At 43.4% G+C, this 23,323-nt stretch overlaps 1 protein-coding gene across 1 annotated transcript in view; it reads left to right on the top strand.

Moving 5' to 3' along the window:
* The first annotated feature begins 727 nt into the window (after positions 1-727).
* The window catches only part of TANC2 (tetratricopeptide repeat, ankyrin repeat and coiled-coil containing 2), a 190,794-nt gene continuing 168,198 nt past the window's right edge, over positions 728-23,323 (top strand). Inside the window, exons 1-3 of the mRNA XM_082194652.1 lie at positions 728-906; positions 20,969-21,120; positions 21,390-21,489. Of these exons, the coding sequence (XP_082050778.1) occupies positions 21,423-21,489 (67 nt within the window). The 5' untranslated portion in view covers positions 728-906; positions 20,969-21,120; positions 21,390-21,422. The remainder of the gene's footprint in view (positions 907-20,968; positions 21,121-21,389; positions 21,490-23,323) is intronic.

The raw sequence follows: 23,323 nt of genomic DNA, 5'->3' as shown, positions 1-23,323 counted from the left end.
CATCTAAAATCACTACAATATGCACATTAGAGATTAGGACATTTCATGTCCCCCAAGTACTTGAAATGTCCCGAATGACGACAAGATGGGGAGTGAGGGCGCAGCGTAAGGAGTAAGGGTTTGATCTTGCCCCATGACAGCAGAGGAGCATCAATACGCACACACACGTCACCGAGGGGCTATTTTTCCGCTCCTGGGGGGGGGAGAGAGAGAGACTTGGTTTCCCCAACCCCCAGGTACGCCTCCTTACCCACCCACTCCCCTATTCATGGCAATGCTTCCTTCCCTCTTCCTTTAGGGAGCATCCCCGGGTCGTGAAGACCCACCCCGCTCTATGTCAAGAGATGGAGACCCTTACTCCTGAAGGGTCAGGGGCGTGCCTTGAAACGTGCAAGGGAGGCGGCGGGGGGGGGCGGCGGCTCGCAGACCGGGAAGGGAGGAAGCCGAGCGGCCACACCCCCCCCTCCCGTCCCGCGCGCGCACCCGCGCCGGCCAGCCAAGTGAGGCGCTTCCTAACCCCACCCACCACCTGTGCGCTGGCAATCAGCTGCGGCTCCTGCTGTTGCTGCCGCCGCCGCCCCTCCTTCCTCCTTTCCCCGAAGGGGGAAACGGGGAGAGAGAGTGCGCGCGCACACCAGCCGCCCCTCGCCGCCCGGCCCGGCCCTGGCAGGCGCGTGGCGCGTGGCGCGGCAGGCGCATGCGCGCGGGGGGGGGTAGCCCTGAAGAAGAATAAGGATCAGGAGAAGCGCGAGGCGGTACCGCCGCCCCCTCCCCTTTTCTATATCCCAAACCCCGCCGCCGCCGCGCGCGCGCGTGTGTGTGTGGAAGAGGGTGGCGCGCGCGCGCGCGCACTCTCTCCTCCTCCTCCTCACTATCTCGTCATTTGCTTCTCCCTTGATTGGTGAGGTGTGTGTGGTGTGGTGAGGGGGGGGGGGGAAGGAACCAAAACAAAAGCGGCCGGGCTGACCGACTGACTGACTGAGGAGGCGGGCGTTGTGAGGGAGGGGGGGGTGTCCAGCCGCCATCCCCTCCACGGTCCCCCCCCCGTCAGCAGCAGCAGCGTCGCCTCCCCGCCCCCTCCTCGCCTTGGCTTGTGTCTGTGTGGAGGGAGGAGGCAGCCGCCCCTCCTCCTCCTCCTCCTCCTCCTCCTCCTCCTCCTCGTCGCTTTCGGGATGTGGTGAGGGAGGCAGGGAAGGCTCCCCACTCCCTCCGCCTCGCAGCCGCTCCCTCACCCCCTTACCCCCCTCACCCCAGAAAAAGAAACCCTCCGGGGCAAGAGGAAGGGAAGGAGGTGGAGCTGCCGCGCCCCGGAGGCAGCCGGACGCCCCCCCCCCGCCCCCACCCCGACGCCCCTCAGGAGGTGAGTGTGGGATTGGCGAGAGGGGAAAAGGGGGGGGGAGCAGGGTGGGCGCTGGGTGGGTGTAACCCAGGCGGGGGGAAGTGGGATTCTGTCACCGTCTCCCCCTCCTCCTCCCAGCTGGCCCTATCGCTCCGCAGCCTCGATGTGGAAGGAGGGGATAGGTCGCCCGCGCCGTCTGAAGGAGTGGTTGCGTGACAGCGGGCTCCGTGCACACGCGGGACGTGCGGGCGCGGATGCTGGCTGGGCATCGCTTTTAGGTAGATGCCTTCCGTCCTTCCCCTCCCGGGCGGGCGGGCGCACCTTCGCGCGCCGGCCCGACACGCATCCGCGTCCGGCTGCCATTAGCGATGCTCCTGCTACACGCGTAAAGTTATAGGTGGTATGTTAATGATAATAATAACCATAGCTTGCTCGTTTGCGGGAGGTCACTTGGCCGGCCGGGTTTAGTCGTGGCAGGGTCGCTTGAGGTGAAAAGCACACGCTCTGAACGTACAGCCTTAATTCTTAGATCGGGGGCGAAAATGGGGTGGCGTTTGGACTGGGAGGAGGAGGAGGATGTTGCTGTTTGGGAGCGTGTTTTGCGAAGAGGAGGATATCCTGGGCTGCTGATATCCTTTCTCTCCTTCGCCTCCCCGCCATCCCAGTTTGCGATGGTCTGAGGTCATCTGGTCTTGCACGGTGTATGTGTTTGTGTGTTTTGTGCTTAGTTAGAAGTATGTTATTACAGGCGAATGGGGGGGGGGCATGAATCATCTCAGTGACTCAAAAGGGGAAGGGGTTGTGGTATCTTATGGGGCAGTGGAATTTGCTGACAAGTATTAAATCTAGTGGGGCAGGGGTTTGTGGTACCTTGCTTTTTATTTTGGGTGACAGAGATGCGAATGTGGGAGCCGTGGGGGGCGAACATCTTCGTTCAGTCTGCATATGTAAGAGTTGTGTCACATCAGCCTGGGTGTGTGTGTGTTCAGAGTGGGGGTGATGCCTGCACTACATCATTACTACGGGTTGTGTGTAGATTGGGGGCAGGGAGCAGAAAAATCCCATGATGTACCAGTGTAGGCATGAAGCCCTTTGAACAATGATGTCAGCCATGTATAGAGAACAGAGGGTATATTGACATGAAGAGTATGAGAAATCTTTCCGCCATGGGCTGGAAGGTAGAGACATTGAGTCCATATGGGTATTGTAGGGTGAATGGGCATTATAGCCTGGTGATATTGAATTGGCAGTCTGTTGTCGAACTGGAGGGGTGGGTCTCTTTAGGACTTGTTGATATCAGGGTGACAAAAGGTGCTTGTTATACAACATTCATACTCATAAGCCTGGATGTGGTATAGCGATTACAGTGGTCCCAGCTGGTATGTGGAGGGCGGGAAAGTCCGCTTTCAGTATTACTGATGAGGTAGCAATTATATTGGGGAAACTAGTAATTATTTTAAGAAATCTGAATTCAAAACTTGGTGGCCAGTATTTGTATTGGAGTCAAATAATTCACACACAATAACTGAAAGTAGAGACCAGTCTAATATTATTTCCTGTTTCAGTCAGAGCAGCAGTAAAACTGTATTAACAGAGGAAAAAGGATATATTGGCTTGTTATGGTAGAAGTGAAAAGAGTTGCTCTTTAACATTTATGTACTAAAAGTGCTACTATGGATGTATTTACTATTTAACTTTATCATGGTCAACTACTCTTCCTCAAACAGTGTGACCTATATACAAAAATGAGGACGAATCCCTTTCCCCCCAGAAGTAAATTCCACTGAAATGATGCCTAGCTTTGATAGCTTCAGCAATTTCCTCCTCAATTTTGTTTTTGTTTGTCTTATTTTGTGGGCTTCTTTGCCTTTTCTGATGGTCTGTGGTATTGAGCCTCCATGATAGTGGCTGCTTAATTCTCCAAACTTCAAGAAGGGTCCCCCCCCCCCTTGTACTGTGTGTCATCTAATCGTCTAATTTTGATAGAGGCCACTATTTGAAATTATTGTGTTGCATATGTTGGAAGCAACACTGTTTGGGAGCTCTACTGTCCCTTGGGGGAAATGCTGAGAATTAATCCATTTTCTATGAATATGATGCCGGTGCCTAGGAGTTTGAAACATTACTTTCAATTCTGCTTTGGTGGGCTCCACTAGAAAATCCTGTGATGTAGAATTTGTCATTTCTTGGGCTGCCATTTGTGGCAGGAGTTAGGGAAATAAAGTATAATTCCTTACTTTCATATCATTTTAAAAAAAATAAACTTGCATGTCCTTAAAACTGTTGGAATATAAAGGCCTAGTAGAAGGAAATGTATTGGATGGCATTCTTATTTACTTTCCCCAGAATTTAATTTTACCTTATGTTTAGCTTGATTTCACTGTCTTGAGAAAGGTGAAGAAAAGTTTAGGTTCTAGTCATACAACTGGCCAATTCTGTGCTAGCCAGCCACTGAATTACTTTTCATGTCTGTTCCTGTTGGGATACCAATTTTATGTTGGTGGATCCTTGGGTAATGATATAATTTCAGGACTGCGAGCCTTATTTAGCAGTGTTGTTGTTACAAAAGCCAGAAGAATCTTTAACTCAGTTTTCCCATAGCACTGTACTATAGGAAATGTCTGAGGTGGTTTGTGAAAAATTGTTTACTATGCCTTACAGAACATGTACAGAAACATCTCACTGGTTTTCTTTGGTTTGCTGTTTGTCAAATAGTGATTTTTGAAACTTCAGATTTTCGGTACACTTGTTTGGGTGCAAAGGCAACCATTAGAACAGTTTGGTCTTGAGAGGTTTTGTTTTTTATAGTCTGTTTCTATATAAGCTTTCATTTTGTAAATGGCTCAGTTCCACCCAATTGCATCTTTGTAGAATGTGTTGCTAAGGTTTTGAAATTTTAGAAATTAAGCTTTTACATATGAGTAGCTTTTATATCTTACTGCAATATTGGACTACAGAATGTGCATATGCTCCTATTCTGAATGTGAATATTTAGTTCAATGGTACTATTCATGTTGTGTGTCTTGACATATTGAAGGCTTTAGTTCTTCACAGGGAAGGCTTTGTATGAGGACTAATGGGTGGGGAAATTAATCTGTTAGAGTAGTATGCCTTTCAGATTAGCACAAAAAAGAAGGAAAGCAGATGAATCACGCTTGTTGACATTTCATTTCACTTGTTCTCAGTATATGCCATTTATTCATGCTAAAAATGCATTTTGGAATATCAAAATATGATTTTGCATAGACAACCAGAATTAAAGCAAAAACATCAATATTAAGGTCCAATATTATGTTTTCAGTTATTGTGAAACATGAAAATAAGATTTTATAGAAAATGACAACAGGATAAATATACCTTTAAAAAGATCTGACACAGACACCAAAATTCATACCTATACACGTCTATTTGAAAGTAAGTCCCATGGAATTCACTGAGGCTTTCTCAAAGTCAGTGGATATAGGGGTTGCAACCTTCATTTTCTTTGTTGTGCTTTACAGCATTAGGTTTTGACTTCAGTAATTTTTCTTCATATGTGAAGTAGGACAATTACTCCTCTTGGATTTCTGTCCCATCCTGTCTTAGAATAATAGGGTGAGTTACTGTTTATTTGGTTAAGGACAAAGGATTCTGATTTCTACTACATTTGGACAAATTTGCAGTATCCAAGGTCTGCCTTCATTCTGTTTGAGTCTTGTGGAGGCATAATGCTCCCAGTTTGCCTAGCACTTGTGAGCAGCCCATGGGACTGCAACTTCCCTCCAGTCCCTGGAGTGTGAATTCCTGTCACAACTTAATTATAATTAAGCATCACATTGGCAGAGATGTACACCATGGTCAGGGCTATTCAGCGTTCCCACTTAATGAAGATTTCAAACCCTGGATTGAACCCAGCTCCAAATTATGGTTAAGGAAAAGCCCTAATTAGGCAGGTGATGGAAATTTATACTCCAGAAAGGAGGGATTGGGAAGGGAGTGCAAGATCCATTCCTGAGCTAACTGGGAGTGTTACACCTGCATTTATGAACATATTCATCAAAATGTATTACCCTCACTTCCCATTAAAAAGTCTCAAGGAAGTTTTAAAAAGTTATGAGAGCAGTAAAAGAGTGAAGCAGTGAACAAAAATTCAGATAAAGACTTGAATGCAATTAACAATTCAGAAGATTATAGTTTAACCATTTTATGCCAGTTGTTAACTGAGATCTTGAGTAGACCCCTTTGCATGTCGTGGCCTCCCCCAAAATACATTTAGTTTGGATTAGAGCAAGGGTGGGGAACCTGATTGTGGCCTTCCAGATGTTGCTGGACAACAGTCACCCATGAACATTGAACATCTGCTGGCTGGAGCTGATGAGAGCAATACAGTGGTACCTTGGTTTTCGAATGTCTCTGTTGACGTACATTTCGGTTCCCAAACGCTGTAAACCCAGAAGTAAATGATTCAGTTTTTGAACATGCCTCGAACTTGCCACACGGCTTCCCGCTGAGTGCAAGATCCTGAGGCCTGGCTGTCGGCTTTTGAGTTTCCGGTTTTCGAACGTTTCAGAACCTGAACGGTCTTCCGGAACGGATTGCGTTCGAAAACCGAGGCTACAGATTTCCCACCCCTGGACTGAAGAGTGCTTTGGCAGTGGCTGCCCATGGTTCTGGAACTCCCATGTGAGGTCTGCTTTACTGCCATGTTGATCACCTTTATTTTTTAGGAAAGCTTCTGATCCTTAAGTCAGAGGTGGATTTAGGCTCAGAGCCTTGGGAGCACCACAGGGGGTATCACAACTATGATGTAGAATGAAAGGTAAGAGGCACGGGGCATCAATTTTTGGCATTTCACAAGGCGCCGCTGAAATTCGAGGCCTCAAGGTCTGCTACTGCTTGAGTATATGGCGTTCAGGACAGATAAAAGAAAGTATTTCTTAACACAGTTCATAGTTAAACTATGGAATCTGTTCCCCCAGGAGGCAGTGATTACCACCAACTTGGATGATTTTAAAAGAGGATTCAACAAATTAAAGGAGGGGAGAGCTATTAATGGCTACTAGCCACAATGGCTAAGTGCTGCCACCTTGGTTAGAGGCAGCAGTGTTTTTTAAATGCCAGTTGCCGAGGGCCACAAGTGTAGAGAGTACGCATGTGCTTGAATCCTGCTTCCTAGCTTCCTGCATGCATCTGGTTGGCTGCTGTGAGAATAGGAGGCAGGACTAGATAGGCCATTAGCAGCAGCAGGCTCCTCTTATGTTCTTATGTTCTAATTCTACCATATATTGTTTTAGTAGAAACGGTTTTAGTGGATGCTTTCTATTTTTCCTTTCATATTCTCAGCATTTTTTTTTACACTTATATTATAATGCTTTCAGGGACGCAGGTGGCTCTGTGGGTTAAACCACAGAGCCTAGGACTTGCCGATCAGAAGGTCAGCGGTTCGAATCCCCGTGACGGGGTGAGCTCCCATTGCTCGGTCCCTGCTCCTGCCAACCTAGCAGTTTGAAAGCACGTCAAAGTGCAAGTACAGTGGTACCTCAGGTCACATACGCTTCAGGTTACAGACTCCTCTAACCCAGAAATAGTACCTCGGGTTAAGAACTTTGCTTCAGGATGAGAACAGAAATCGTGCTCTGGTGGCGCGGCAGCAGCAGGAGGCCCCGTTAGCTAAAGTGGTGCTTCAGGTTAAGAACAGTTTCAGGTTAAGAACGGACCTCCGGAACGAATTAAGTACTTAACCTGAGGTAGCGCTGTAGATAAATAGGTACCGCTCTGGCAGGAAGGTAAACGGCGTTTCCATGTGCTGCTCTGGTTCGCCAGAAGTGGCTTAGTGATGCTGGCCACATGACCCGGAAGCTGTACGCCGGCTCCCTCGGCCAATAAAGTGAGATGAGCACCGCAACCCCAGAGTTGGCCTCATGGTCAGGGGTCCCTTTACCTTTACCTTTATAATGCTTTAAGTTTCTCTTAGACTTTGCTTGAGGAAAGGAAGGGCAGAATGATATTTTTCATTCTTGTTTATTGAGAATATTTCAATTAAAAATAAAATAGAAAGTGAAAGTGAATGATTAAAATGTTATACAGTGGTGTCTCGCAAGATGAAATTAATTCGTTCCGCGAGTTTTTTCGTCTTGCGGTTTTTTCGTCTTGCGAAGCACGGTGTCGGAAAAGTTTTGGAAAAGCTTCAAAAATCACCAAAGTCTTCAAAAACCTCAAAAAAGGCTACCACGCTGCGTGCTATGAGTTGCTCCTCGAAGTCAAGTCGCAACTGTATTAACGGTTTTAAGAAAAAGGAAACAAACTTGCAAGACGTTTCTGTCTTGCGAAGCAAGCCCATAGGGAAAATCGTCTTGCGAAGCAACTCAAAAAACCAAAAACCCTTTCGTTTTGTGAGTTTTCCGTCTTGCGAGGCATTCGTCTTGCGAGGTACCACTGTAAATGAAAAGCTGATGGAGCAAAAAGGGTTTTATACTGAGTTGGAAGGCTGGCAAAGAAAGAACAATACAGGCGTCTCTAGGAAAGCTTAGGTGGGGCAATCAAAACAACACTTTTTTGTGCTTTAACCAAAGGCAACTCAAATGGAATGCAAGGGAGTGTGTCTCCAGAAGATTATAATCAGCTGGCGGACCTAAAGGTACCGTATTCCCAAGTTGTTCAGGGCATTTTGGATTGGAACCAAAAGCAGACCAACAGCCACGGAAACTGTTGTCATAAGTGGCTCTGGTCAACAGATTGGCCACGACATTCTGGACCTCTGAAACTTTCAAATACTTTTAAAAACGTAAGAGGAACTTGCGTCGGGCTGGCAGGCCATCTGTTCCAGCATATTGTTCTCACAGTGGCCAACCAGATGCCCGTGGGAAACCTGCAAACAGAACCTGAGCGCAAGAGCTCTCTCCCCTCCTGCAATTTTCAGCAACTGGTATTTTCAATGGTAGCTCCACATGGAGCACATTGCAGTGTAGCCATAGGCGCCGACTCCATGGGGCCTGAGGGGGCCCGAGCCCCCTCAAAAATTCGTTTGGGGGGGCTCTGCCCCCCCAATAATTTAAGAAAATTATTAGTTATATTATGCTTTGTAAAATCACAAAATTATGTTGGTATTTTTTATTTTCCTTGTTTGACGATAGTTACCTTTTAAAATACATTCAGTAATGAGTTAAATCCTGCTGCAGAGGAGGGTCAAAGGACCAAGAGCCGGCGAAAGAGGAACTGCTGCCCATTGAGCCATGTGACCGCTGTGTTTGGCTCCGCCCCTAATGTAATGACATCACACACACAATGCTGCCCCCCATTGCCATCACAAGCTGGCGCCTCTGAGTGTAGCCAAGCCATGGGTTACTCTGGTAAAATCAGATTTTTTCCAGGAGCAGATATGGCTCATCTACCAGCAAAAAAGGGCAATTTCCAGTGAAAGATACACAGAGACGGAACCTAAGCAATTTCAATTAGCAGGGCATTGTGACATAGCCACAGCATAGGCACTGTCTCTTTTGTTCACTTGCCAAATCTCCTGAAATGGTATTCAGAACAAGGTCTTTGACATTAATCTTAATTCCTAGGCAGGCTTCTCAAAGAGAGAGGTCTCTAAGGTAACCTGGTCCTAAGCTGTTTAGGGCTTTCAAACCTATAACCAACACTAGCTTGTGCAGCTGTTTTTAAAAATGTTTGAGCAAAACTTTCCATCCCATAACTGGATTTAAAGATGTATTGTAATATGTCTAGATAATCCATATAATCCTGGAAAATTTGGAGTTGAAACATCTCCCTATGCTTGAGCACGTTGCCCCAAAATAGAATATTAGGTACAGTCAAACCTTGGTTCTTGAATGACTCTGTTTTTGAAAGTTTCAGCTCCTGAACACCAGGAAGTAAATGCTCCAGTTTTCGAACGTTTTTCAGAACCCGAATGTCCAATGCGGCTTCCGCTTGAGTGCAAGAAGCTCTTACAACCAATCGGAAGCCGTGCCCTGGTTGTCGAGCATTTCAGAACCTGAACGGTCTTCCGGAACAGATTATGTTCGGCAACCAAGGTTTGACTGTACTTACTATATAACCTGTCTTAACCCTGATGCCAAGTCTCAACACCACTTCTTTAAGGCTGGATGGGAAACTCCTTTTCGTTCCTCTTACCAACTTGACCAGATTAACTATGACTGCTTTTATCAGGAAGGCAGAGCAGGAAGAACTCACAGATGGTTGGCTTTTCTGCTCCAAGAATCCTGTACACATCCTTAGGTCTGCACAGGTACTTTGTCCTGCCTACTAGTACTATTGACCAATTGCTTTCTCCAGTTAACTGAAAAGAAATAACTTTGGTACTGAGTGTGGAGGGAAAGGCCTGACAAGTCAGCAGTGTTGAATACTTCTTATAAAGGAACATGTTTTTGGAAGACTATGGTGATAATATGGAATAATAATAACAACTTTGCATATTTCCAGGAGCCTTTTTTGTATTCAGATTTTCTTTCCTAAATTGAGATTGTTTACATTATCAATCAGTTGTGAATAACTGACTAACTTCTATGTCAGTGATTGCAGGAAAATGTGACTTTATATGGTATATTGGAAAGTTCTGCCTTTCTTTCACAAGGCATAGAACATGGGTTGGGAACATCTGGCCTATGGGCCAAATCTGGCCAACTAGGCTAGGTTCCTAATTTGACTCATAAGTCACAACACTTTTCTTCCAGCCTTGTCCACCTGTCATTTGCCTGATGTGTCATTACATTAGATATTAACATTAGATATGGAACAGGTAAAGCTGTGGATGCAAAGGAACAATTGGGAACCTTATAGGGCTCTCCCTTCTGTTCATTTGCATTTGCAATTGGTGCTGTTTAAATTTGATGCTAAATGCAAAATCTGCTGCATTTGGCCTGGATTGCATCCACTTGGGAGTTTGAGTGGATCCAACCAAGCAACACAGCTTGCATTCTGCACCAAATTTAAACAGCAGTGAATACAAACCATGCTTCAAAGGAGCAGTTGGTCAGGAAGGCTCCCAGTTCAGTTGTGTTTCACACTGAATAAAAATTGCACTGCTTTGGGCTTGATCTAATTGGAAGGTCAATAGCCCTGTTAAACTGTTAAAACATGTGGAGGGTTAATCAGAATTGTATCCAGCCTGCTGTCTGAAGCAGGTTCTCCACTGTGGCATGAAAATAACTTTGGTTGGTTTTGAGATCCCACAGTTCAGTATTTATTTATATTTTATATTTATATTATTTATATGTATCATATTTATATTTATTTATTTATGTCCCACATAATGTGTTCTGCAAAGAGCAACAGCATCTCTTGTGCTGGAGATCCATCTTAAACAGGAATTCTTCTTAGCTGAGGATCTTGGTTTGCTTTAAGAAACAATGTAGTTTTGAGACTCATCCATTTTCAGATGAATTTAAGGTAAGGCTTTCAAGTTGTCGCAGGTTTCTCTGAAAGCAAAAGCATTTTTTTCATCATGCATCCTTTAATAGAGGTAATAATTTTGTGTAGTTACATGTTTACTGTCCTCGATTAAGTTAATTCACATAGTGGTGGCATAAAGTAAGAAACTATGATATCTAGATATATATCTATACTTTTAATTTTATTAGCTTTCTAAGAAACATGATATAATTATAAGCATAACAATTGGTTTCCCCCCTCCCCCAGAAGACCAATACAGTAAATTTTCCCATAGATCTATTTGCACAGTTGGTCGGTGCCAGTCATTTGAATACTTTATAAAGTGATGTCATATTTTAGCAAAATCGTCTGTATCAGTTGCATCATGGCGTGTACTCTTAGTTACCATAGTTTCTCAGATAAAGCAATTATCCATACTTCCTGTGATACTGTGATCTCTTTATTTAAAATATCATTTCACCCTTTTGGTGAGAAGAGCCTCCAAAGCCTCTAAGGAATTCAGTGGTGTGACCATGAATACTTATGGGTACTTTAGCTGGAGAAGATGACCCTGTTGTGGATGGATGCTTCCATACAACCTTGACGGAATAACATAGGAGAAACTTGTTAGAAAATCTAAAAAAGGAATGAATATTCTAAAGGCATGGAGGGGGAGATGGAGGGGTGTTACATTTCGTTGTCCTATTTTTGTTATACATCTAGGAAAACAAATAAAATTACTTTAAAAAAAGTAAACACAATTTTAAAACAAATGATGATACTAAATAAAGATTAAAAACCATAAAGCAATGAAACCAGATCAGTAGCAGCACATTAAGTATTATTATAAGCATAGGTAAACAGCTTGGAATTGACAGTATATCGGAAAAATCGTGAAGATGGCAATAATTGAGCTTTCCTGGGTAGAATTCTTGAAGACAGGATGCCTTTGAAAAGACTCTTCCACCTGCCTAGCCTCAGGACTCAGCTACATTGGCAAAGAAAAAGTGCTTTATAGGCGTTGTTTATGTATTATAACACTGTGATACCAGATGGCACTGTAGAGTTCCATTTTTGCTAACCTGATTTCTCTTACAAAGTTTACAACACATTTAACGAGTACCCAGAGAAAGGCCTCAGAAGAAGATCTTAATTGCTGGGTAGACGCTTGCTTTACACTGCCCCTGAACTGAAAAGCACCTCTTGACTGAATTCGGAGAAAGTGTAAATCTTAAAGACAGAGAAACAATTTTAACTTATAATTAAGAGTCCATGTACCTGTAATATTCTGCATGGTTCAATTTGCAATGCCAGCTATAGCATAGACTCTGTACCCTGGGCAAGAGTCAGTAAGTACATTATAATTATTGAATGAGGCTTGGTCATGGACTTGGGGTTAAGGTTCTTGAGTTTATAAATCTGTGGTCTATATCTATTCCTTTTCAGGCAAATATAGTAAAGTATTGACTAGCGTGTCTGAATATTAGTATGTTGTATTGTGGCTTGACTGGTGGCTCTGGCAAGCTACTTGCTCAGAAGAAATTGTTACTATTCTGCATTCTAACTGCAAGGATGTCATCTTGGTTAATATTTATGTATTTATTTTATTTATTCCACAATATTTAGAGATCATTTGATTTTAACAAAATCTCAAAGCAGTTTAATATTTGTCCACCCTCCTTTACTCTCTTCCACCTGATTTCTACATTGGAGATTGCATATAAATCATGTGGGGAATGACAAGTGATTTCTGATAAAGAAATTCTGATGCAGGGAAGGAAATAAGAGTGAATAGATAAGAATACGTAACTGACAGTCGAATACATAATTTGACAGTTTTGGCTATCCTCCCTCAAGAATTTTTCTATCTACTTCAACAGTCACTGTTTAAGGGAGTACCCAAAACTATGTTTGTTATAAAAATATGGGTGCAGCATTAATTTTCATAAGGGTGCCCTGTTAATTCTTTAATATTCTGCTGAGTCTGCTTTCTCCTTTCCCCATCAACATCCCTTTCTAACCTTGATGTAGTTTACTCCTGTGACCTACTTCCTTTCCACTCATTAACATTCTTGCTTATCATTGGCCCTTAAATCTGGACTTAAATTAATAGAAACAACAGAGCTCACACCTGAGTAATTGTTTCTGGTTGACAGAAGATTGCTTTACTCTGTTTATATTTAGAAATTCATGTGTACCTCAGTAGAATGGAAGGCTTTTTCAGAAAATCAAGCAAAACCATCAAGCAAAAACATAATGAAAAATTAAATTAAAAAACACATCCATTTAAACCAAGGTTCACAACTTTATTACTAAATTATCTGCGATGGAATAGATGGTTAATTAACTTACTTCCTTTTTCTTCCTATGTGCGTTGCCTGCTGCTTAGGTGAGAACCAGAAAATACTGTCTGCATTGTTTAGGTCACCCTATCTTGGCACAAAACATCAATTCAGTGCTAACATTGAACCTTGCACCTCTCTGCCAGCATCCCTGAAAGGTGTGTCTAGGAGACCATTGACAGCAGCCTGTGAGTTTGGGGTCAGTGAGTCCCAAGGCTTATTCCCTTTCCATGGTGTCTTGGTGACATGTGAGAAATCATTCATTCTTTCAAGAAAAGGTGAATTTCATTGTCACTATAGAAATCAGTCAGTAAGTGCTTGATATCAGGGATGGAGAATGAAAATCTCCAGTGATGTATCTCCCCCCCACCCCAAAAAATTCTGAATAGAAAATGTCCCAGAAAATTAGTTTAACTTAGAACAAGAATGGAAAGAAACCATAAAATAGGCAAAAGCATTAAAGCCATAAATAGTACTAAAAGTATTCATCCACCAGCAGTCAGTAACAAGGAAATGTAATTTAGCATGCTTATATTACTTTTATTTAGTAGTACTCCAGGGCAGATTTTTGAAAATCCAATTTCTAAATAAATTGTGTCCAAGTCCCCTAAACCTTTACATATGCACTCTTGTACATATTGTAATTTCTGTTCTGATTTGAGATGCCATATCATTTATCCTCTTCTGTCTATTTTGCCAGGGCACCCAAATGAAAGATTTGTAATCCCTTGTTTATTGGATAAAGTCTTGTATCACTGGACAGGTGGCTAATGTTTTCAAAATTGCTATATCCATAAGAGGTCAAATGATGGACTGTATTACAGGGACTGCATTAATTGTGTTCTGTATCTAAACCGGGTCAGGTCTTATTACTGTAATTAAGGTATTGATTGATTACTTGTATTTAGTAAACAAAACTAAAAACTTTGAAATAGCCAGGCTTGCCTAGTTTTTATTTGTAATTGGCATTCATTTGTTGTTGCTAATGAATTTAGGAAACAGATATTTTGTGTGCAGAAAAATAAAGCAGTGAAGTTTTTTAAAAAATCAAAAAAACTTCCTCTTCACATCACTGACTGTAGCTCTTCCCCTGTCCAAAAAACAAAGGCTAAGGAGAGGATTAAGGCCACATTCATTCTGATAGTCTAGTTGTACCTTAACCTCAACTGAAGCTCATAAAGTTTCTGTATGTTGTGTTAAGATACTGTAAAAAGGTAAAGGGACCCCTGACCATTAGGTCCAGTCGTGGCCGACTCTGGGTTTGCGGCACTCATCTCACTTTATTGGCCGAGGGAGCCGGTGGACAGCTTCCGGGTCATGTGGCCAGCATGACTAAGCCGCTTCTGGCGAACCAGAGCAGCGCACGGAAACACCATTTACCTTCCTGCTGGAGCGGTACCTATTTATCTACTTGCACTTTGACATGCTTTCGAACTGCTAGGTTGGCAGGAGCAGGGACCAAGCAATGGGAGCTCAACCTGTCACAGGGATTTGAACCGCCGACCTTCTGATTGGCAAGTCCTAGGCTCTGTGGTTTAACCCACAGCGCTACCCGCGTCCCTAAGATACTGTACTTGACCAGAATTGGGTGAATGCTGCAATCCAGTTGACCCAGTTGCAGTCAACCTGCTTGTGATGAATGTTCTCCTGGTCTTTGGCATAGCCTGCCACTCTGACCTTGACTTCATGCTCCTTATTCACTCTCCCTTCCCATTTCCCCCCCTTTTGTTGCTGCAGGCAGTGAGTAGCCCTCTTTCCAAAAGAATATTGTGCAACTCTATTAGAGTAAGCATAGTCACTGCCCACCCATCTGTGGGTTATCCCTGGTTCTTGCAGGATGAAGGCATAATGACCTTGATTCTAGCAGGTTCAAGATCCTGTTTCTAGCAAGTTGATGATATGGCCACACCCAGCCATACTTGTTTATATGTCCTACAAGGAAGGCCAAGCTGCTTGCTTAAGGCCTAGAACACCCCCATCCTGCCCTTTAATGTGATATTGAGAAGAAAGACACAGCATCTATAACTCCTGGGGGTTGGTAGGACCCTTATTATCCACTTAAATCAGGGGAGTCAAAACTCCCAAGTCCTCTCCACCCCCCAGCTATGTGGAATTAACCTATTTGCACTAGTGCTGTCTTGTAATAATTATTTTTTTGTCTTCATTGGATGACCTAGCTGTTCATTGTTTGCTCATTCAAAATCCTGTTAGAAAATAACTTAAGTTTCTTTCATATTTCCTTCCTTGTATTGGCCTCTGGTTGCCTAGATCAAGCTCTGCTCTATAGGTAGACGTCTGTTTCCTTTTCCTGCTCCAACAGCAGTTGGATTATTATTATTTTTTCCACTCCTTGTCCTCAAATGAAATTAGTTCGGTGTTGGATGAATGCTGTTTCCTGGCAAGCCTTTCTTGGTGGCATGCCTACTGCTGCCATTGATGCCCACTGTCATGAAATAGAGTAGGCTGGGTCTCGCATGTGTGTCAGAGAGAGGGGGGTTGGGGGAGTTATTTAGGTATTCCCCCCCTTTTTTTGGCACAGCCTGCCATGCTGGTGTATGCACCTGCAAGCTTCACTCCTAGCTGTCCCTTGTACTATGTGGTCTAAGGGGAAGAGACAAAAATGGTGTTTTTACTGTATGCAGTTTCCTTTAAGGTACTGGGGCAGGGCTGGCAGCAGCCCAGTCAGTTCACTGTCCCTGGACTGGGAAGAACCAAATATATGCTGGTCCAATCTAACTTCTTCAATAGCACCCCTTCATCATTAAACAGTTTCCTCTTTGTAGGACTTCTCAGCCATTGCTGTCCTCCTGTGACGGAGGGGAGTCCTGAGCACTCTCCAGTCTTTCCACCACTGCCCTGCCAAACTTCTTTTCAGTCATGCTGGACTGCAAAGCCCGCCATCACAGCACTCTTGCCACTGTCAGCTTGATCTGCCTCTCATACCTTTCCAAGGAGTGGAGGTAAAGACGCTGCTCCTCCCACATAGAATTCAGCATTTTTATTTTAAAATGAGAAATTATTTTGAAGTGAGAGTTCTGACACGTATATTTGACACACATATTCCTGTACCACTACACTTGATTGTATGGAAGTGTTTAGAAAAGATACACCTGGGAGTATAATAGGTAAAGGTAAAGGTACCCCTGCCCGTAGGGGCCAGTCTTGCCAGACTCTAGGGTTGTGCGCTCATCTCACTCTATAGGCCGGGAGCCAGCGCTGTCCGCAGACACTTACGGGTCACGTGGTCAGCGTGACAAGCTGCATCTGGCGAGCCAGCGCAGCACACGGAACGCCGTTTACCTTCCCGCTGGTAAGCGGTCCCTATTTATCTACTTGCACCCGGAAGTGCTTTCGAACTGCTAGGTTGGCAGGCGCTGGGACCAAACGATGAGAGCGCACCCCGCTGCGGGGATTCGAACCGCCGACCATGCGATCGGCAAGTCCTAGACGCTGAGGTTTTACCCACAGCGCCACCCGCGTCCCCTGGGAGTATAATGTTTCAGTGTAAATGTGTAATATACATAACATTTTTATAGAAGTCGAATTATCGCTGGATTAAGCATAGAAATGATGACTGTTGAAATGCTTACATCTAGAGTATTTCCTTGGTTTTTGCACAAGTTGTTTCAGACATGCTTCTTGATTAATATTTGCATTCATAGTATGATTACTTTTGTGTACTGTTGACTTTTTTCAGCTGTACTGATGATATATTTCCTCTTCCCTTTAAGTTGCATTCACATAATTGGTGCCATGTTGTTTATCTCCTAAACTATGTTACCTATTTCTGCAGGCTACAACGATATAGCTATGTAAGCAGTCTGAAAGGTGGTATTATTGTCATGGCAAAGGTGCCAATTTGTAGTAGCTTCAAAGTGGGTAAATTAGTAATTGCCATCCTAGTTCATTGATATGATACCTCAGTGTGTGACAGTGGCCACACCCCAGGAATGGCTTTGACTGGCCAGCTAAACCAGGCAAAGGTAGCCGATTGGTCTCAAACCCTCAGTGAGTTAGAGACTTCCCCTGCATGTGAAGGCAGGCTCCGGCGAATTGAGAGGATGAGACCAATAGCAGGTCCAACAGTTAAGAAGGTGATTTCTATATGATCTGTAGAGGGAAGTGAGGAGCAAATGGATGGGTTTTGAGCTCTAAGGCCAACTCTAAGGCAAGTTTCTGCTCTATAACCAACCCTTAGCATTTGTTTTTATCCTCTCTTCCATTTTATTTCTTAACTCCTTTCAGTGCTTCGTTTTGTTGTTTTAATTTATTGTTTGATCTCGTTGTTTTATTGTTCTAATTCCCCTAAACTGTGAGGCTGCATGGGGCTGGGCTGAGCACTCTACTAGGCAGTGCCAAATGCAAGGTCAAGCCAAATCAATCAGCCTGGTAAGGCATCCCATCTCGGAGAAGGAAAACTTAGTTCCTAAACCCTCTGCCTTTCGGGATATCTTTGGGAGAAGAAAAGGCTAAGGAGTAAACTCTACACAAATCCGGAGTGGAGTCCCTAAGGCAGTTGGATGACGTCTTGTAAGTCTCCTTCCAGCGACTCCTGCTTGGGAGGGGGTTGGACTCGATGGCCCTTGTGGTCTCTTCCAACTCTATGATTCTATGATTCTATGACTCCTGCAGCCAAGTTGGTGCCAAATGTATTATGTACTCTGCTTTCCTTTGGACCACATTAGTGAGGTTGAGAGCAAGATCTTGTCATCTGGGCAGCCCAGGACCTCCATAGACAGTGCCAAGGCTTGTGCCCTAGGAGGGTTGCTTCAGTACTGCTAACACAGCTGTTTGGCTTCACCTCTGGAGGCACACTCTATTGTCCCTTGAGACAGACTGATGCCAACAACAACAACAGCCTTTTAAACAGCTTAGCTTGGATCACTTATACCCTATCCCATGATGTAGTTATCAAAACTGACGGGGAAAATAAACTCTATTGATTTATGTTAAATCCAGCCAGAGTAGATTTCCTGTGTGCTAGATTAAATTGTCAGTTGACTTGTAGTATAGATAATAATTTTTCTTTGGGGCCTTGGGTTGCTTTGACATGCTGAAATACTACTTGGATTTCTTCCGGGGAAACACTGAGATGACTCAAGTCCACAAGCTAACCACGGTTTGTCGTCATGTCGGGTATGCAGCTTAGTATGGCTTTCAAACCAGGATCTGAAACCCGGCAAAGCAAGCACTCACACTAAGGGCACACTTTTAATGTTGCCTAACAAAATGCCTTCATTTTAAGATACAGTAGCTTTAGTATACTAGTAAATACATATTAGGTAAAGGTAAAGGTACCCCTGCCCGAACGGGCCAGTCTTGACAGACTGTGGGGTTTGTGCGCCCATCTCACATCTAGAGGCCGGGGGCCAGCGCTGTCCGGGGACACTTCCGGGTCACGTGGCCAGCGTCGGTTTTTGTGGGGAGGGCTAATTTCCAGATGTCTGGCAGGCGGGACGTGTCATCACGCTTGTTCATGTTGTGAGGGTGTTTCTCTATCATCCGGAGGCGCCAGACATCTGGAAATTAGCCCTCCCCACAAAAACCGACACCAGAACCAGAGGCACACAGAACGCCGTCACCAATCAACCACACCAGACCCAAACCCAGACCCTCTCCACAGACATATTACAGACTCCATCCAGTAGCCAAACTATAGTGGCACCTCCGGATGCTGCACCCCCCTGCAATCCCTACACAGATCTGGCTGGCACAAGGCACAAAACCACAGCTCGCCCCTATACACGAAGCCAAGCCAGAGCACAACTAAATGCAGCACAGCCATCTTCTCAGAAAAACTCTTCACAAGCTCAAGAGGTCAAGACACGAAAGCTTTAGCAACTAATCTACACTTAATGACCCACCCAGTGGTATTCAGAATATCACTCATGAAATCACCCAAGATATCCCTCAAGTAATTAAGGAACAAAAGAAGAAAAGGCACACTAATCTAGGAACTTCCTCTCTGCCCAGAACGTTGGAGGCTATACACCACACCCCTCAACAGTATTTATAGGAACTCAAACACCAGACTCTGCTCTGTTCCAGTAACAAGAAGCCGAAAGCACCAGCCTGAAGATGACGAGTGAGACCTCGTCGAAACGTCGCACAGACACCCCGACTCTTACACGGGAAGACACCCGAAGACACCAAAACCTGCATTCCTGTACCCGTGAAAATCTACGAAAGCATATATATATATATATATATAGAATGAATATGAGACACATGTAAGGAAACTTGTAGAAACATTTACATTCCCATCAAAAGTAAACAAGTAGGGATGGGGTGGGGACATTCATAATGGAAAGAAAGAACATGGTTTATGAAAGTTGATGTTCCAAAATATTTTAAGTAAAGACTACCCTTTGATGAATGCACACCAAATAGGTTTATCAATCTCTTAATTTCCATAAAAGTGCAGTATCCCATATTCTCACATACTAATCAGACTTCAGTGGGGCCACTGTTTCCAGTTTGTAGCTATACATGTTTTTGAAGCCATGAGTAAGTTTACAACTACTTCAACATCAATATCATTGACTGAAGCTTGAAAACGTAGTGGCTAACCTTTTTGGGGCGAGGGCAGCATTGGCACATGGACAGCTTATTTGGGGCTGCATGTCAAATATATGTTTCAAAAGTGTAAAAGTGGGCATTTACATTTATTTTTTCAAAGGAAAACTATAAAGAGGGGGTGGGTCTTGGAGGGTCCTAACAACCTTTTGGCATCACAATTACAGCAGGGGGAATGGTCAATAAAAGAATTACTATTGTTTTTTCAAATAAAAAATGGGGTTACAAAAAAACCTTCTTAGTGGGGTTAGGGTTAGGTTAAGTTAAAAAGTAATAATTAAAAAAGAAGGAAAATGGAGAGGAGCCTATCGCCACTCAACAATCTTTTGGTTTTTCGACATCACATAGAAACACAATAACAATAATTTCCTATATTTATTTTTAAAACGGCAGGATTTTTTTTGAGTGTGTGTATATTATGCAGCAAAACAAAAACATAACATAACAAAAATTATGCAGAGAGGGATGGATACTACTTATGGGTTATTCAACCCTGCCTGAATGGGATGAATATCAAGGGGTTTTTTTTGGGGGGGGGGGATTCACAAGGTAAATGGCAGAAGAGAAAAGGTAACACAGACACATACTGTGGTCTCAGTTTGAACACTCAAGGCTTGTAGTAGCTAACCTAAATCTAAAGAGATGGGAGAACCACTCATGGATTGCTGTCATTTAATATAGTTCAACCTTTAATCAGATATTGGAACGTTAAACTTTTCTTATATTGACTTGGTTTATGATTAGGTCAGTGGATAATCTGTTGTTCCAGTTTTTGCCATTCTGTACATATATGCTTGCTTTGCAAAGTTTATTTTTACTTGCTATGGAGAGGAGTAAGGACTTAAGCAGGGCACCAAATGTGTATTCCCTGCAAATCTTATTAAGTGAACCCTCTGAGTTTTGCCTCAGTTTTGCCTCTGTGTAACAGTTGTTGGAAATCACAGGTGAGAAGACAACCAGATAGGCATCTGGTTTCCACTATGAAAACAATGGACTAGATAGGACCTGATCTAGTTGGGCTCTTCTTATATTCTTCTGTGATATTGCCTCCATGGTTTTAAACTTAACCTTAACATCTAAAAGAGCTGGAAGAATCAAAGGTGAATCCTGCACATGTTCAACATTATTTGAGTTTTCTGAGTTTGTACGCAGCCCTAGGTGCAATCTTGTAGAAATCTTTGTACAGTTCAATATCCTTGGCAAATACTAATAAATAAGGTTGATAATGGGAGCCATTCAAGGTCTGTGTAAATAAATTCACCCTCCAAGTATCCTGAGCCTGTTCCACTAATACAGCTTGGTGGATCTTTCATACCTGGTCTGTTTCTTATTTATGTAGGTTTGGTGCTCTCAACTGCCTTTGCAAGACATGGCCTCTCTGCAATAAAATTCTGGATTCCACATTGTTACCAACATGGGGGCTACTTTGCAAATTTTACCCCATTTGCAGAACCCAATCATGGCAGCATTTTGCCCCAAACTATTAAACAGGTGAGGCAGAACAGAATCCTGAAATATGTGCTGACCATGGTTAGTCTCTGGAAGAGAAGAAAAATTACAATAGAAGATTAGCACTTTATTTCATTTACGGGTTTAAGATCTTTTTTCTGAATGCTTAGTTTCCTACAAAGAGCCAATTCAGATGTTACATTATTAATACAAATAGCAGTTGCAGAGACACAATGAATCTTTACGTTGTTCCTTGCTGCTAATGACCAAAAATTAGTTAATGGATGCCTTTTATTTTTATATTTATACAGCTTTGGGGGCGAGCTGATTAGACCAGAACAGCCATGTTTCGGAACAGTCTCAAGATGCTTCTTACGGGTGGGAAATCAAACCGCAAAAACAGATCCAGTGGTAAGTGAAGGAAGGAGTATTTGAATTCAGCACAATCATCCCAGCCCAGCAAATGAAATTTGCATGTAGAAACTGGCTGCAAGGTGAGGTAGAATATTGCCTTGTCAGTAATATAGTGATCCCATTCCTTATTCCGTATCCTTATTGAGACTCAACTAGTGGATAGACTGCTCCCCGCATTACTAAGATCCCAGACGGCTCAAGTTGATGCTGATGATGCTTCTGAAACTTCAGTTATTTTGCCACCCCTTAATATAATGATAACAGTATAACTTTCAAGCCAGTTTCATGCCTGATGAGCTGAATAATACTGAATGAGAAGGGAAGAGGAAATGATTCTGATGATTCATGTGATTCATGGGCAACCAGAAAAACTTCCTCTATATCTTCTAGATTGAAATCCGGTAAGGCCACATTAAAAATTCATATTTAAATGGGTGTGGCTTCAGGCTTGTGTACCCAGATCCTCTGGGCCACGAGTCTAATTAGGCTTGGCAGGGGTCTTAATTTGCGCCATGTGGCATGTTTACTGCAAACCATGCCCACCTGTAGCACACCTGACAACACATGTGACATCAGCTGTGGGGCAAGCAAAGATGCAAAAGGACAATGGAGAGTCCTTGGCAAGCGGATCTTGCATTCACCACATTTAAAATTTGGTTTCAAATGCAAATCCTGCTGGGATTGGTTGCACTCTGGAGCTCCTAACTGGAGATCTTGAATACAACCAGTTCCTCTGAAAATCAGAATTTGTACTCGGTTCCAAACTTTTTGCAGTGATCTTCATTTGCAGCTGGTTTTAGCTCAAAGTGGACTGAAAAGAAAGAATTGGAATCTTTCTTCTTTTCTTTTTTGAAGTTGGGTCTGTCCTGAAATCATGGTTATGTCAGGCCAGTGGCGTAGCGTGGGGGGTGCAGGGGGTGCAGGCCGCACTGGGCGCAACATCTGGGGGTTAGGGTTAGGGGTGCAAATCCACGGGTTAGGGGGCGCAAATCCATGGGTTAGGGGGCGCAAATTACTTGCCTTGCCCTGGGTGCTGACAACCCACGCTACGCCACTGTGTCAGGCTATTGGTGGGTGGCCCCATCCTTCCATCATAATGGCCCATAGTGGTTGGGGGGAACTTGCAACACTCTTATTTAGAAGTTGGGCACATTGAACTCAGTATGATTTGATTTTGAGTAAATATGCATAGGACTGGGCTACAAATGAACTAAACCTTGTGTGAATGAGAGCCATTGTGCTTTGAGTTTCAAATGTTTCTGCTATAATATACAATGTTCCTTTTGATCTGAAGAAAAATGTTTGTTTTGTCATATAGTGCACAAAAGATGAATTATCCACAGACTTCTTTGCAGGATAATTTCTTTTCAAATTCTGGCAAGACTTGATGACTTTATTTTACAAAGTGGCAATATGCCTAATGTGCAGTGTTTTATTTAGTTGCTGTCCAAGTTGTGTTCTGGAGTTTCTGGAAAAAAATGTTACTGTGATTTCCCCCCCTTCTACATAAAAGTCTTTGATGGGGTTGCAGGGCTGCCACTGAGTGCAAACCTTGAATCAGTGAGACCTGTTGGTTTGTGGATCTACAACAACAGTGTGTTTTTGCTGGAATATGAATTGCAAACTTTGATTTTATATTTAGAAGTCAGATGAACTATGTTCATTATGCAGAGTAAACTTGAAAATAGGAAGCCACTCTATGTTGGATATTTAATACACAAAACATAGTTTAAAAAAAACCTTGTACCTAATCTGCTGGCTGTGTTTTGCATATCATGGTAAGCCATGACTAATGGCTTACCATGAACACACAGATGGCTCTAACGTCACT

This window comes from Podarcis vaucheri, assembly GCF_965113315.1.
Source record: "Podarcis vaucheri genome assembly, chromosome: 13".
Classification (NCBI taxonomy): Eukaryota; Metazoa; Chordata; class Lepidosauria; order Squamata; family Lacertidae; genus Podarcis; species Podarcis vaucheri.
This window is presented reverse-complemented; position numbering and strand designations above follow the sequence as displayed.